Below are 15,037 nucleotides of genomic sequence, written 5' to 3'. Positions count from 1 at the left end.
AGAAATCCTCCAAAAGGGGCAGCGGATAAGTTCAGCAGGAAATTTCCCTGCAACCTATGTTGAACGGTCCTCGTAGACGAAGGCTTTTGTCGATGCACAATCTCCGTAGGTGCAGTAAAGATCGACAGCCGTAGGGCATCCTCTTTGTGCTGTGATTGGTTTCTGTCACAACCGTGCTCGTAAAGCTCCGGCTAGGACAAGCCTTCACAGACTGCACAGCCCCGTAGTTCCCGGCCACCTAAGGTTGCTTTGGCTGTCGCTTGCTGGCTTGTCTGCCGCCACTTCCGTTGGACTTCCACCACCTTTTTTGCGTGCTTCATATATCAAACATCTCGAATTTCTTACCAAATCAACATACACACATGGGATTCATATATTGCCTATCCCATGCTTCTTACCATGGGGCTTGTAACTCAGGGGTAGAGTGCTCGCTTTGCAGGACGTCGTCGTCTACAAGCATGCGAGAAGTCCGGCGTTCAAATCGCCGCTGGTCCAGGTCATCCTTGAAGGATGAAATCTTTTTGCGCCCGATTTGGGTGGTAGCTGCGTTTTTGGGCTTCGAATGTGGGCGGCTGGCAAAGTCTTGGCGTTGCCAATTGTCTGAATGCTTCGCAGTACTGTGGAAGGTCAGGAAGAGCATCAGTGCGGTGGTGGCGTCGGAAAGCTGTGGTAGGACGTGGGTTGTAGAGGAGCTTGGTGGAGAGAAAAGTGACAGGGGTATTCAGCCTCGGCACATGTGACGGACTTGACGTCAAAAAACGCCGATAATTAGGGTGGTTCATAGTGCTACCACATGCTTGCTCCACCCTACGGTGGCACATTTATGCCAAATCTGACAAAGTCTATTTTTGCAATTTTGTCAGGCCTTGGACTTGATATTCGTCTAGAGCCGTACAAACCAATTCCTCGTATCATTCAGTCCTCATCCTGATATCTGAGCATTTCAGAAATCTGAGAACATGAACGGAGCAAAAGCGACACCTACCGTCGCCGACTTGGCCGCGATGACGACCGAGGAGCGCATGGCAGGCATGGAACATTCTGAAGTTCGCTACTTTACAAGGTGAGGAGGCCCATGAAAACGCTGAAGGCGCAGTATTGACAAGATCCAGCTACGATCACCATGGCATTCACGAGGAGATGCTGGTATGATTCTCATTCTGTCTCTCATTCCACACTGACTCGAGACTAGAAAGATGAAGTCCGTACTCGATCCTACCGCGATGCCATCTACCAAAATTCCCACATCTTCAAAGACAAGGTTGTCCTCGACGTGGGCTGTGGAACAGGCATCCTGAGCATGTACGGTACCTTCACAGAAGAGAGAGTTGCGCTCACATGAACAGGTTCGCTGCGAGAGCGGGAGCAAAACATGTAATCGGCGTCGACATGTCCAGCATCATCAACAAAGCCAAAGAGATTGTCGAAGTCAACGGGCTGTCGAAAAAGATCACTCTACTACAAGGCAAGATGGAAGAGGTGGAAATGCCCACGCAACACCTGAATGGTGGAAAAGTCGACATTATAATATCAGAATGGATGGGCTACTTTTTGCTCTACGAGAGCATGCTTGACACTGTCTTGTATGCTCGGGACAAGTACCTGGTTCAAGGGGGCAAGATCTTCCCAGACAAAGCCACCATCTACATGGCCGCTATCGAGGATGGCGAGTACAAGGATGATAAGATTGGATGTGAGTACGAGATCCCTTCAGCGAACGCGGGCTAACCTTCTTAGTCTGGGATAACATCTACGGATTCGATTACAAACCCATGAAAGATAGCGCATTGAGCGAGCCGCTCGTCGATACGGTAGAAATGAAGGCCCTTGTCACCGACCCTTGCCCTGTCTTCACCATCGACCTCAACACAGTCACAACAGCACAACTAGCATTCTCCGAACCATTCCAATTGCGATGCCAACGAAATGACTTCATCCATGCACTGATCGCGTGGTTCGATATCGACTTCACCGCATGCCACAAGCCCATCCGATTTTCCACCGGCCCTCACACGAAATACACCCACTGGAAGCAAACAGTCTTTTACCTCCGAGAGGTACTTAGGGTTGAGGAAGGCGAAACGGTGACTGGGTTCCTGTCCAGCAAGCCCAACAATAAGAACAAGCGAGACCTGGACATCAAGATCGATTACGAGCTCGACACGACGGACGGGATGCGGTTTGCTCGAGGTTCTTGCGATTACAAGATGTAAGACTCGCTTACCCTGCTTTCAGGCTGTATGCTCACCTCTTCTAGGTGCTGATCTCAGATTTTCCCCTTGTCTTATTCTCTGCATAGCACTGGGCGTGGTCATGATCGCATGCACGGGTTGGTTGGCGTGGTAGAAAAAGGAGCATACTGCGATGGTTTTAATGACTGAAATGATCTTCGAGACGATTTCAAGCTCCTCGTTATTTGACCTAGATACCCCACGAGTTGAAGCTGAATTTTGATGGCTGATCGTCACGGATGTTTCAACACTCCTCAATCCTCAACCTTTCTCATTTCATATCATTCCATGAGTGATTGTCAATTGCGCCATAGTTATGGAGACATGGGTGGGATAGATGGCTCACCCGAAAGAGCCTATCCAATAATGAGAGTCCATCTCTTCGCCGGTCAGCCTTCGAAAAGCGAATATCGTGATTAGTTGATGGGAACGGACGATGGATAGCCGATCGAACCTCGGCATGTTTTCCCCCGCAAGTCATCTCCAGAGATCCAGAGTCTCGCAGCTCGCCGCATCTTTTTGATTTCTTGCGGAGTATATACCTAGGAACATATCCAAAACATTACCCTTGCTGGTGACACTTGTGCTTGTTTGCAGTTGTGATTGTTCTGCCTCGACATCTTGGAAAGCGATACCGAAGAAACTATGTCCGGTCCAGGCGTCGGTTACGAGTACCCGTCCACCGAAGTATCATGGCTGAAGCGAGACGTCCTTTTGTTCGCAGTCAGCATTGGCTGCACCGTTGACGAACTACACTTTATCTATGTAACTCTACTCCGTACACTCTCGCTACCTTAGGAGGGACTCGAAAGGAACTGACCCAAAGGCCTAGGAACTCCATCCCAAGTTCGCCGTCTTCCCGACATACTCAATCATCCTACGTTCGTGCCCTCTCTCCCATTGTTACGCTTTGGCTCGTCTTAACTTAGACCTCCCCAACATTATGCCGCCTCGTCTCCGGCCCTCCCAGGACCCTCGACGTTGTCCCGCCTCGTTCCCCGATTCTTATTGCCCGTTCCAGACCCGTTCCAGACCCGACCCGACCAGACTGACTGATCCTGCTGTGTATAGCATTCAAAAAAACAACGCAAGAAGTAATAGATTTCTACGCCGCCCAAGCCTCCAACCCAATCCCCGGCGTCCCCAAACTCGACAGCCGCCGCGTCGTCGACGGCCAGCGCCTCCTACAATTCCTCAAACCGCTCCCCGTGACTTCCGAGGGCCGCCGATTCGAACTCCGCTCCAAAGTCCTCGGCGTCTACGACAAGGGGAAGCCCGGCACCGTGGTCGAGACCGAGCAGACCATCGTCGACAAGGACACGGGCGAAGTCTACACCCGCGCCGTCGGATCGGGTTTCTTCGTCGGCCAGGGCGGATGGGGAGGGCCCAAGGGTCCGTCAACGATAAACTATCCCCCACCAAAGGGTCGAGAGGGCAGTCCAGATAAAGTCAGCGAGACGCAACTGACCCCCGAGAGTGCGCATTTATACCGGTACGCATAATATATGTCCAATCGTGACACGGGTGGCACGGTGCTGTTCAGAGGCGTACTAACAAAAATATGCAAATCTAGATTGAACGGCGACTACAACCCACTCCATGCAACGCCCGAACCAGGCCAGAAAATGGGCTTCGGCGGCCCCATCATGCACGGCCTATTCAGCTGGAACACGGCAGCGCATGCCCTGCTCAAGGAGCTCGGTGGCAGTGACCCGGCAAATATGAAAGAATTCCAGGCCCGGTTCGCAGCGCCAGTGAAACCAGCCCAAAAGCTCGTCACCAAGATGTGGAGGACGGGTGACATCAAAGATGGCTGGGAGGAGGTCAGGTTTGTGACCGAAGTCAACGGCAAGGTCGTGTTGAGTAATGGGCGAGCTTTGATGAAATGTGTCGAGGGAAAGAGCAAGCTTTGAATACTAGTATCCATGTCCAGAAACTTTTCTAGTATACCAGCCAATAACTAACAAAAAGTTGGCCTCAGCACCTATTTGACCTGCAAGATGCAATGCCCGAGATCCCATATCGTTGCATTTGTAGCCGCTTACCTCGTCCATCAGCTGATGTCAAGTCTGATCCCGTTACTCCAAGACGACTCTCACCGGGAACTTCATCACTAGACTCCATATTTCCGAACAACCTCTGCAACTTGTTGAGCAAGCTTCTCGGCCTCGGTCTTGGAGTGAGCTTCTGCATACACTCTCACGGCATCTTCTGTACCAGAAGCTCTTGCAAATGCCCGGCCTTTGACATACATCTGACAAAACTTGTCAATTTCATCTTGTGCGCCCTTTGGTGACTCCAGTCTCCGCTCTGCATCTGTAGTCTTGAAGATTGAACGATCGCGGACCTCGACTCGAACAAGACGGTTGGGAAGATCGATATACGTGTTGCGCCAATTTTCCAGGGTCCAACATTTATGAGCAAGAACAACCTCGGCAAAAAGCATGTCTGAGATAGCATCACCCACTGCTTGATTGATCAAATCAACACAAGCACGAAGTGAGTCTAACGCATGTTTTTGTCCTGGGGATTTGGGTTCGGACTCTCGGATGACCTTGATAGCGTTGTCCGAGAACAAGACGGTACCATGACCATTGGCCTCAAAATAAACACCAATATCATACCTGGCGGCAGCATGATGCAGGTGCTTAACACCAGTAGGCGTGACAGTCACGGGAAGTTTCAAGACCTTTTCGACATATTCGGTAGCAGCACCATTGGCGTAGGCGGTCTGGACCAGACCAATCTTGATCTTACTGTCGATCCCAGCAACTCGAGTCATGTCGGCCAAAAACACCGCTCCAAGAGTGGCGATTCGATCACCATCGAGGAGGTGGAACGTCTTCTGCTCGTCGGTGTAATAGAAGACAATCCGATCTGCATCACCGTCAAGTGAGCAGCAGCGATCGCCAGGCTGCGCCGTCGAACTGGGGGGAGCTCGCTGTTTGGTCTTGACATAATCTGCACCGCACTAGAACAGTCAGCATCATCCGCGAACAAACAGGCATTACCCACCTCAAAATTGAGCGCTTCAGGACGCACGACATCATCGTTGACAACCTTAATGTCAATACCTCCTTCTTTCCCGCTCGGAAGGTATTTGATCAATTCCTTCAACTTAGGACCACCCACGCCATTCGCGCAGTCCACGGTGACCGAGCCTTGTATAGTCCGTCCATACATGAGCGTCTTGAATGCTTTGGCCATCTTCTCGTAATATCCCTGCTCTGTGGGCTCGCCAAAAGCATAGGGAGAGTCCATGGTGTTGACGCAACGAACGATATAATGTAGTTGAGGGGTTGTCATGATGCCATGGTCGGTGTATTCGACCTTGACTGCGTCCAAAGCGGCCTTGAGGGCAGTAACCAAGTATGGACCCGAAGCACGGGTATCGCGCGCAAATACAACCTTGGCAGGTCTTTCATGGAGTTGACGGATCTCATCCACCAGGGTCTCGTTTACCAGCTCTTCATACGTCTTTGCAAGCTTGTCGTTGGACGTGTTGGCCAGGGTCGTCGCATAATGTTCCCATGATTGCTTTTCGTCGTCAGTGGAATAATCTGAGAAACGGAAGAGAGGGTTATACCTCAAGCATGTCCCCCTACAATTGAGCAGTCAGCCTAGCGCCAGCAACTCCTGAAAACTCAACCTACCATAGGATCAACCAGTTTGACTCCATTGTCCTCTGCAGGATTGTGACTGGCCGTGATCATGATACCGATCGTGGCATTGCGCTTTTTCGACCGACAAGCAGCCGTGAGACCAACTGTGTAGATGACATGATCCAATCCAGCATTGCTATAGCCAACTCTTTGTCAGTGATGTATTGCGTGAGGGTAGACTCGTGTCAGGTGCGGCTGAGGATGGAAAGACGTACGCCTTCATTCGAAACTAGATACGTTCAGCGGAGTGAGAACATGGGAGGAGCCAGACATACACCTGCGGTTCCATATTCATATTTCCTTCCCTCTGGGATAGGATACGGTTCAACTGAGTTGGTGATTGCATCGAGGAGATCGTGAGGGAGGTGAACGACGGGTTTGGGCTGGTTGAGGACGGATTCTCGAGGGTTATAGGAGGACATGATGGCAGTGGCAGCGCGCACGAAGCGCCCGCTTTTGAGAGAAGATGTGATCGAGTACTGTGAGGTAGAAGGATTTGATAGGTGAGACAGAGTCGCAGAGAGAGGATGTCAGTGTCCTAGGTGAATGTTGCAATTGCGGCCACGGACCTGTTGACAGGAAAATGCGGCGGTGTCTGACAAAGGTTCCACTACTCAATTCAAGGGGGTTAAGCACTGTCAGACTGCCATTTATCTCAACTGTCCCGCATCTGCCAACAACGTGCCGTCAAGGCCCGTGGATTGTGTCATTGATGGCCTGCGACTCCAAAAGGTGCCTGACTAGTGAGGCTTTCGGCCAATGGCGCCCGGCCCGTTAAGTGGCGTGGGGGAGGCATTTTGGCGACCTAAAGCCCAGCAAGCCTAGCAATATGCCTAGCCGTGGCTAATAAGCCCATGATGGCCCCAAAAACAGAATATCAACCCCTCCCAACCCTCGTCGCTGCACATCATCAAGACTAGAAGCGATCCCCGTATTCTTGATTTCGGGGCTATCCAACCATCATGCAATCCTGCAGCCACCAACTTGCTTTTTGTCCAGACTTCTGGGGTTTGCGATCGGTAGATTCGGATTGCTTATCTCGACCAATGTCACGCCTTCATCCGTTGAGTGGAAAGGTCTTCCTGCGCGTCCTTAATCAAGAAGCTGACAGCACATAAGCGACAACAATTTAGCGAGAGTGACATCTCTTACCTATACCACCAGATAGTGGGAATGACCGTTCCCAAATGCCACAGACTGTGCGCATCGATCATCCCCCACAACGGCGGGAAATCGAACAGTTCCAAACTCATCGCCATGATGATCCAAGCCACGATTAAACCGGGCCATGCTGCCCATCCCTTCTGCAGCTTGCGGAACCTTACGATACTGAACCCACTCCAAAGCACGTTCTGGACAATGCCCACCGCAACGTTGGCGGCCATGTTATAGGTATAATCCCAACTCCACGCGGTCAGGTAGGTTACGTGAGCCACGTAGAGCAAAATGCAGACAAGTGTCCAAAGCCGTAGTATACTCTGCTTGATTGGGGTCTTCTCATCTAGGCGAAACACTCGGATAGGTGTGTAGTACATGCCGTAGAGCACGCTCGCTCCAGCCGCGAAATAATCGAGCTTCTCGGTCACATTGAAGTCTCGCGTGTGGAAGATCATGCTGAAGATCCAGCTTGCAAGTCCAAAATAGCCGAAACCGAGATAGTAGGGCCGCAGAGGATATCGAGCAGGAATGGCTTCACGGACCCTCTGCATGCCTTTTCGATGTGCCAGAAAGTTCATCAAGGAGAAGAGAACCGAAAAGGGCTCCTGGATGCCCAAGAAGCGATAAAAGGGCCATTTCCCATGAAACTGAACCACAGGCTCAATCATTGGCGGATTTCTAGCCACGCGTCGATCGGTAATGACATGCTGGCAGGTGTAGTCGCACTCTGATGGACAGTTCCAGAGCAAGAGGCGCAGATGAAATGGCAGCTTCGCTTTCCCGGTATGGCAATTCTCTTCTATGCATACCTGGAGTTGTCAAATGATTGAGTTGACACGACGGAATGTCGCTCACCTGAACACATTCACGAAACTCAGGCAGACGATCTCCCAGCGAGGCTTGCGAAAGACCCGCGAATGAAAGCAGGACAACAAAGAGCAACACGCTCCATTTGTACCCTGGAGGCAAGCTCATCGTCGACTCCTCTGGGCCTGTCCCTCGTGTGGTAAGTTGAACACCAGTGATAGATAAATTCTCCGTGGCGCGAAATAGGGGAGATTGCTCACGCCAGTGTTACGATCCTTGGTCTAGTCGAAATTGGGTTTAGTGTCATTGTTGGTTTGCCTGACAATTTTCGACCCTGCGACGAACTTCTCTTTACTGTGTACCTACTCTCCTCATCAACAGCCCGACCTTGTCTGATTCTCTAGATACAGATCAGGACTGCTTCACTGCCTTGCCAAGCCCGTGACGCATTTGGACAATAGTGGCCACATCTCGTCCGCGTCTACGGAGTGCCTGTCCACATTCTAAGCCCTAGTTCCGGATGACTATCCACGGTAATGAAGTTGCGAACCATTTCACCGCCTTGACGCTTTCCCCCGCTGTCATGCCCGACCTCTGCGCAACCAACTACGGAATAACAGCTCTTTGCTCTTGAACTAGAGCTGCGAACACCTTCATTATGACCTAATCTCTTACGTAATCCTCAGCCCCTTTTCTCCCACAGCCTCGAATTCCACACATCGAGAAAAGCAACAGTATTTATGACTGCTGGAGTTCTAGATAGTGTACCTAAGGTCGGATAAGTAACGCTCTCAAAAAGTGAACGCCCCAAGACACTTACCGAAAGCTGGGATGGCGATGGCCGAGCAGGTCCACGCGTTCCTCACTCAGTCGATGGTTTCTTTCACCATTCTCTCGCCGTGCGTTTTCCCATCGACAATACCCCATGCCGAGCAGCGCTGTAATGCCGCAAAGACCAAGTCCACCAATACAGATGCTATGCCCAAGGACAAATCTAGGCCTAAATTCGCTGTCAGCATGGCGCCAGCGACACTCGCGGTTATTACCTACGCGTCCTTGGATAAATACGCAAATGTGGCGATAAAGGCGGCGCAGTTGGCGATGGTGACTTGAAAGCCTATCCCCGTGGCCCGAACATAATGTGGTGCTAGGTTGTTCGCCAGCCAGCCCTGGACACTGCTCCGCGTTAGTACTTTTTATGGTAGCTGAAGGGAGAAAGAAGCCCAGACATTGGAGTTCCAGGATAGACGCCAATCGCTATCAAAAACGTTCCACCATATTTGACTGCTGGACTCTCCGCAACCAGAAGCATGATGTACCCGGCGATCGCAAGAATACAACCCCCAACAAGGAACGGGCCCCGGGCCTTGACCTTATCAGACCAGGCCGAGAGGACCAAGATGGCGACGAAGCCGCAGATGTTTGGCGGAACTATTATGACGTCTCAGATTTGTACTGCAATGTAAAAGTTGAGCAACCCACCGGTAAGCAGCTGGGCGTGAATCGCGGAATAGCCAAGTTCATGAATGATGGTTGGCAGAAAAAGCGCATAACTCTTGCAAAATCGTCAGTGAAATATTCCGTCGGAGAGAGGACCAGGACATGTACATAGATTGGGATAAGCAAGAAAAACCATGCTAGGGAGCAAATAATGGTGTTTGGGCTTTTCAGCGCCATGCGAACCCAATGCCATTTGAAATGCTCATCGCGCGCTTCATCAGCCGCCATCGCACCATCAGCATCCTCTTTCATCCGGCGAACGGCTATGTCGCGATCCTGCGCGTTGAGGAATTTTGCCTGAGCAGGTGTATGTGGCAAGAAAAATAGCGTAAGGATGCCGTAGGCTACTGTGATTGCTCCCTCCACAAAGAAGATCCATGGCCAACCTGCGCCAGGATTAGCGAAGACTTTCAACGACATCACTCCCTCCCCACGTCTCTAGCATTGGCATACCGTTGTATCCTCCACGAGATATTTTGGACAACCCCGTTGCCAATAGTCCACCGAAGGCAATCGCAAGTGGGGCGGCACATGCGAAGAGTCCGATCCTGGTCAGCAATTGCTGTCGCCGGTAGAACAAGGCAAGATAGACTAGTATCCCGCCAATGAGTCCACCTTCACACATGCCCAGAATCGCGCGACCGGCGATAAGACCTCCATAAGATTTGACAAATCCCATGCTTGTACAGGTGAGTCCCTGTACCAGAGCGTTAGATCGAGCTGATAGTGACGGATCCCGAGACTGACCCAGACAATGACAAGAGCTGGGAGATAGTAGCCCGCTTGAAAATGTTTGATAAGCATGTTCTTCGTCCCGGAAGCTCGTGTGAACTCCAGCGTCTCCAAGATGAAAGTTCGACGGTATGTCAACGACGACGTAAGGGATGTAGAAAACCAAGAGCGCCACGTTGAATTGGACATTTTCCAATTTCAAGTCCTTGGAAAGACCAGCAATGCTGGCATTGCCAATGTTCGCTCGATCTAGGGATCCGAAGAACCTGCACAAGGTATTAGGTTATCTCGGACACTGTTTAGCCTTTGACAAGTTGGTCAGAGCATACCACATGAAGAATAACCATGGAATAATGTGGAGGTCCAGTTTCCGGCTAATACGCTTCTCTGTTGTTATATCTATTGGGTGCTGCACGTCACTCGAGGTAATTGCCTCAACTTCCTGTGGGAGGCATGACTTCGATTGAGTGGGGTACAATGTGTGCATTTCGGTCGTTGCCATCGTTGCCTCTGTATGCAAAGCTGCTCTGGAATGGACCAAAGATGGTGTTCTGGCTAGGATTCAGTCGAGATACTACAGAAGCCCGAAGACTGCGTCCCTTGGTCTTATTCCTGGAGCTTGATGTGCCATGGCCATGGAAGCTTGGGCGCTCCGTGACTGGTAAAGCGCGGTCATCTCATAAGGGGGCGGTACGCGTGGGACGAACAAGGCTATGTCGGGACGTGCGGACCGCACGAGATTCGATGAGTTGTGCTTCAAGTCCCGCTTCTCCGGGACACAACTTCCCTTGTTCCTCAAAAGGGGACCTAGGAAACTCTCTCCGCCGCCGGGGTCTCCTTTCGAACCTTTTATGTCTCGGTACTCAGATCACCCTTTTATCGAAATGCCAGCCAAAGTAGCTCTCGTCACAGGCTCGTCGGCCGGGCTTGGCGCTGCTATTGCCAAAGCGCTGTCTCGCGACTATCGGATAGTCGTCAACTACCACTCCGACCTGTCAAAAGCACAGAAGGTCGTTGAGGAATGTACACGAGCACTCGAAGAAGATGGCACTAGCATGACCCCACGATCCCATATCGTAAAGGCAGATATCTCCGTCAGGTCCGATATTATCAAGCTGGTCGAGGAGGTCATGACAGTCATGGGCAGATTGGATGTGGTGGTCAGCAATGTGGGATGGACACGCATCGTCAAGTTTTCTGACCTTGAGCAAAACATGAACGATGAAGACTGGGACAGATGTTTTTCCCTCAACGTGAAGTCACACCTGTGGTTATTTCACGCCGCTCGACCTTACGTGCAAGCAAACTCAGATGGAGGGAGCTTTCTTGTGGTGGCTAGCCTGGCTGGAGTCGTTCCAGCTGGCAGCTCCATACCTTATTCGGTCTCCAAAGCAGCTGCTATACATCTATCGAAATGCCTTGCATCGGTCTGTGGACCCAAGGTTCGGTGTAATAGCTTGAGCCCAGGATTGATGATGACCGACTGGGGACAGCAGTTCCCGGAACAGGTGGTAGAGTCTATGAGAGACAAAACCATCCTGAAAAGAGTCGTTGATCTTGACGATGTGGCCAACCTCGCCAAAACCGTTGTGCTCAACGGGAGCTTGACAGGACAAAACTTTACCATAGACTGTGGGATTGCGCTATAGTTATAGCCAGGTTTGGCGGACTCAGCCAGAAATCCGAATGTTTTAACAGGGCTATGAGGCTAAAGAAGGCTGATTGTCCAACAGATCCAGCTCCTGAGCCCCAGTGTGATTTCTCGCGAGTAGCTGTTCGGGTCCTGAAAAGGGCACTGTCCATTGGATGATTCATGATTTATAGCGCTCACAGGGACTCGCTGTCCGTTATACCTGATTTCCCATGGTTCCGTCAAATCTTGGGGCATTTCCAGCCCAATAGACGTTGGCATCCCGAGGACGGCAACAAGAGATACAGTTGACTGTCGCCTTACCAATCGAATAACGTGACAGAGAATGAGCACAAATCTCTTTCAACATCTTCAAGAACCTTCCTCATGCTCCCTTATTGACCCATCAACAGATCCGACGACATCCAATCTAGATCCTCGAAGGTGAATTGAAAATCATCCAAGATTGGTTCCGGAGACATGCGCTCGGCAGGGATTGGAATATCAGGTTTGGCGTTCATAGGACCTTCCCAAATGCCTCCCCAGTTGAGGCAGTCTATTTCACTTTGCTTTTTTTGCCTCAAAGCTCCAATCAATGTATTCAAAGTTGCTACAGCTTCTGCGCTGTCCTCCCCTGGGTAGTAGCCGCGGACCAAGTTGATCGTCGATATTACAGAATTTAGATCAGCAAGACTATCAGTGGAGTCCATGGAGATCAAGGTACAGCAGAACTGGAACAGTGTGCTGAGGATATTCCACCATGGTTTCCTCTCTTGTACAAGCTGCCTAGCGGCGTGGACAGCTTCTCTACCCACGGCAACCACTTGCTGTACTTCCTGCTTCGTAATATGCTGGTTGGCGCTCACCCTAATTCGTCTGTACAGGATGAAACAGACATCTGCCGTGATGAGCTTCAGGAACGGTTGGTCAATGCGTATGGATGTTATCTTCCCTAATGATTCTGAGAAGTGCATATGCTCGTCATCCGAGTTCTCGGGATTCGTCACCAGTGGCAAAAGATGAGCAACTCGACAGAATGTGGCAATGGTACTCGTGTCGGATGCCGAGAAAGGGAATACCCTGGTGACACCCTGCAGGACAACAGGCGTTCGACCTAGTTCATGAGATGAGAGGCGATTACCTGCTGAGATCAGCCAGAATAGGAGTGACCGAGTGTCGTCGTTCCAGCCACTCATCGAGTATTGGTCTCTGTCTGCGCCGGGACTGTACTGCTTATGGAGGCCAAAGGATTCAGCCATATGCATCGTCGTGCAGATAACCAGCCACGTAGCTTGAGGTGTCGCTGTTGCACGAAGGTATAGATATCGCAACACTAGTGCTACCAAAACCTCGATGGTCGCTTCCCCGAGGACGGCCGGATCATTCAATATCTTTTCTGCGTGCTCGACAATAAAGGTCTCTTGTCTCGAGCTCAATGTGTGCCCAAGGACGGCAGTCAGGCCTATAAGGCCCGAGACCACAGCTTCGAAAGTCAAACCTTGGTTGTGTCCCTGCCAGTGACTTTCGCAACGAGCAAGCAGAACGTCGAGATTCAGACAGGCAGAGGCAGGAAAGTCCAGCAGGAAAAAGGAACGGATTTGGTGCTGTGCTGCGTCTAGGGTAATCAAGGAACGGATCGCTCCTTTCACCCCCGGTGATGGCTTTGGTCTTTCATTCAAATTCCATGCAAAGGGTTGTAGTTTTGGAAGAAGTTGAGTTTGCATTTGCAAGGCCAGGAACCTTGGAAACGCTTCAGCGGAATATCGTCCCAGGTACCGAGACGAAGACACCACAAGAAGGCCATTGTTACTCTCATGAACCCGTTCTGTCATGGCGGTAGAACTAGAGGCGGCGTTCATGGGGGTCCAGGTCCCCTCGACATCTCCACTCGACCTCTCAGCTCCAGTGCTGCCGTAGCGACCGGACTGGAAACGGGACTGGGGACGATGGGGACGCGTGTAGGTCTGACTGGTTCCTGGTCGGTAACCACATTCGTAGCCGTATCCTACACACACGTCGCAGGGAAAGTCTCCGTTGCACTTTCGCTTCCGCCTTGAGCAGGGCAAACACGCTTTTCTTGTGCGTACCCGCCTGCTGCCGTGGTTCGTGGGTTCCATTCTGCAGCTCAATGTCCTCCTTATTGGCAGATCCTTATCTCTGGCGCAGGGCGATGTTCAGTAATATCGACTCTTCGAACGTTTGACAACAGCGTGAGAGAAGGAAGGACGTGGCTGGCTGCGGGGTTGGATCCCAAATTTGTTCAGTGGTCCTCGCGGCCCATGCGGTTTCTGCGGCTGCCGCGGCTCCTGCGGCATCCTGCGGCATGTATTGAAGTGTGCTTATCCATCCTAGAATGCCATCTCAGCTATTTCCAGAGTCCGCTTTGAGATTCTATCATTGCTGTCACTCGGGAACTTGCACATCGAATCCGTTTAGAATCGTGGCTATATACCGGTACCATCCGATGTATTGCACCAACACCATTGCGCCATTCTTCCCGAGCACTCCGACAGCCCGTTGCCAAACATCTTCACGTAAGGGACCTGGACGCTCCAGCAACTCGGTCGCAACATCGAAAGCGATCATTTCGTCGTCACCAAGATCTGCTGGACAGACACCGGATTCGATTTCGTCGAGCTGTGCCTTCGAAAACCCCAAAGTCAGTGCCACCCGAGCATGAGCGGCGTGTTCGTAGGCAGCTTTTGTGTGTGCGCCCACAACATTGATTGCCACTTCGCGGGCTCGGGCTGAGAGGCCAGAAACAGCTAGCAAGGTCTTCCCGATGCCAACAAAATGCTGTGCTATCCCAGGTAGGTGTAATTGAACGCCGAAAGGGCCGAGAAGGCAACCATCTTCACGTTTTATCGTCGGGCTAGAAACGCCGTCAGAAATTGATCTGTGCGATCATGTAGCTAGGGTAGAGTCGTGCAAAAGACCTAGGTCGTGCAAAATGTTGGGACAAGGAACTTACGACTCTCCGTATCGGTGGGTGGTGTACCCTTCCATGATATCGTATGCTTCTTTTTGCTCGGCGCTCAGTGACGCCGGGTCAACGAGCCCTAGACGACTGCTCATTTCGTCAGGTATAACTAAGCAGGCGCCAATGAATGGATCAGGTTGATGGATATCTCCAAAGATCTCAAGGTCGTACCTCAAAAGCCACGGGCAGATGCAGATGGCGGCAATGAACACTTGTTGGTGGTTATACTCCTCAGAGTGCGTAACAGACTCTGTTCGGACTGGCTTCGTTCCGCAGCTACCGTCAGTGGTCCGCAGCAACCGTCCCGACAGCCTGAAAGCCAGCCGCGAGAGATGTA

At 51.3% G+C, this 15,037-nt stretch overlaps 8 protein-coding genes and 1 non-coding gene across 12 annotated transcripts; 4 read left to right on the top strand and 5 right to left on the bottom strand.

Moving 5' to 3' along the window:
- Window positions 1–402: 402 nt before the first annotated feature.
- PV05_09156 lies at window positions 403–495 on the top strand. Its single transcript has one exon. It is a non-coding gene; the product is annotated as a tRNA-Ala (tRNA).
- A 401-nt stretch (window positions 496–896) lies between these two features.
- On the top strand, window positions 897–2,623 carry PV05_09155. Of its 2 annotated transcripts, XM_013458731.1 has the most exons (6): window positions 897–1,063; window positions 1,113–1,146; window positions 1,193–1,302; window positions 1,347–1,693; window positions 1,738–2,209; window positions 2,258–2,623. In XM_013458731.1, the coding sequence occupies exons 1-6, from the start codon at window positions 960–962 to the stop codon at window positions 2,262–2,264; spliced, it is 1,074 nt and encodes a 357-aa protein (XP_013314185.1). In that variant the 5' UTR covers window positions 897–959; the 3' UTR covers window positions 2,265–2,623. The 2 variants fall into 2 exon arrangements, with proteins under 2 accessions (XP_013314185.1, XP_013314184.1); XM_013458730.1 differs by having other exon boundaries at window positions 1,738–2,623.
- Window positions 2,624–2,744: 121 nt separating this feature from the next.
- On the top strand, window positions 2,745–4,212 carry PV05_09154 (uncharacterized protein). Its single transcript, XM_013458729.1, has 4 exons — window positions 2,745–2,996; window positions 3,064–3,112; window positions 3,303–3,723; window positions 3,805–4,212. The coding sequence occupies exons 1-4, from the start codon at window positions 2,877–2,879 to the stop codon at window positions 4,142–4,144; spliced, it is 930 nt and encodes a 309-aa protein (XP_013314183.1). The 5' UTR covers window positions 2,745–2,876; the 3' UTR covers window positions 4,145–4,212.
- On the bottom strand, window positions 4,122–6,511 carry PV05_09153. 3 transcript variants are annotated; one of them, XM_013458728.1, is made up of 6 exons: window positions 6,169–6,511; window positions 6,109–6,122; window positions 5,885–6,029; window positions 5,818–5,832; window positions 5,247–5,768; window positions 4,122–5,202 (listed from the first exon to the last, which is right to left on the bottom strand). In XM_013458728.1, the coding sequence occupies exons 1-6, from the start codon at window positions 6,313–6,315 to the stop codon at window positions 4,345–4,347; spliced, it is 1,701 nt and encodes a 566-aa protein (XP_013314182.1). In that variant the 5' UTR covers window positions 6,316–6,511; the 3' UTR covers window positions 4,122–4,344. The 3 variants fall into 3 exon arrangements, with proteins under 3 accessions (XP_013314182.1, XP_013314181.1, XP_013314180.1); XM_013458727.1 differs by having other exon boundaries at window positions 5,818–6,029; XM_013458726.1 differs by having other exon boundaries at window positions 5,818–6,122.
- On the bottom strand, window positions 6,507–8,062 carry PV05_09152 (uncharacterized protein). The gene is made up of 3 exons (XM_013458725.1): window positions 7,907–8,062; window positions 7,046–7,860; window positions 6,507–6,997 (listed from the first exon to the last, which is right to left on the bottom strand). The coding sequence occupies exons 1-3, from the start codon at window positions 8,024–8,026 to the stop codon at window positions 6,943–6,945; spliced, it is 990 nt and encodes a 329-aa protein (XP_013314179.1). The 5' UTR covers window positions 8,027–8,062; the 3' UTR covers window positions 6,507–6,942.
- A 551-nt stretch (window positions 8,063–8,613) lies between these two features.
- On the bottom strand, window positions 8,614–10,592 carry PV05_09151 (uncharacterized protein; the record flags this gene model as incomplete). The annotated part of the gene is made up of 6 exons (XM_013458724.1): window positions 8,614–8,626; window positions 8,679–8,858; window positions 8,909–9,034; window positions 9,492–9,744; window positions 9,812–10,356; window positions 10,420–10,592. 6 exons carry the CDS (start codon window positions 10,590–10,592, stop codon window positions 8,614–8,616), a joined length of 1,290 nt encoding a protein of 429 aa, XP_013314178.1.
- Window positions 10,593–10,974: 382 nt separating this feature from the next.
- PV05_09150 (uncharacterized protein) lies at window positions 10,975–11,739 on the top strand (the record flags this gene model as incomplete). Its single annotated transcript, XM_013458723.1, has 2 exons — window positions 10,975–11,517; window positions 11,587–11,739. The coding sequence occupies 2 exons, from the start codon at window positions 10,975–10,977 to the stop codon at window positions 11,737–11,739; spliced, it is 696 nt and encodes a 231-aa protein (XP_013314177.1).
- Window positions 11,740–12,115: 376 nt separating this feature from the next.
- PV05_09149 (uncharacterized protein) lies at window positions 12,116–13,579 on the bottom strand (the record flags this gene model as incomplete). The annotated part of the gene is made up of 1 exon (XM_013458722.1): window positions 12,116–13,579. One exon carries the CDS (start codon window positions 13,577–13,579, stop codon window positions 12,116–12,118), a length of 1,464 nt encoding a protein of 487 aa, XP_013314176.1.
- Window positions 13,580–14,123: 544 nt separating this feature from the next.
- On the bottom strand, window positions 14,124–14,795 carry PV05_09148 (uncharacterized protein; the record flags this gene model as incomplete). Its single annotated transcript, XM_013458721.1, has 2 exons — window positions 14,124–14,592; window positions 14,692–14,795. 2 exons carry the CDS (start codon window positions 14,793–14,795, stop codon window positions 14,124–14,126), a joined length of 573 nt encoding a protein of 190 aa, XP_013314175.1.
- Between the last annotated feature and the right edge of the window lie 242 nt (window positions 14,796–15,037).

This window comes from Exophiala xenobiotica (assembly GCF_000835505.1).
Source record: "Exophiala xenobiotica strain CBS 118157 unplaced genomic scaffold supercont1.5, whole genome shotgun sequence".
NCBI lineage: Eukaryota > Fungi > Ascomycota > Eurotiomycetes > Chaetothyriales > Herpotrichiellaceae > Exophiala > Exophiala xenobiotica.
The sequence above is the reverse complement of the archived record's forward strand: the minus strand, read 5'-3'. Positions and strand labels throughout refer to the sequence as shown.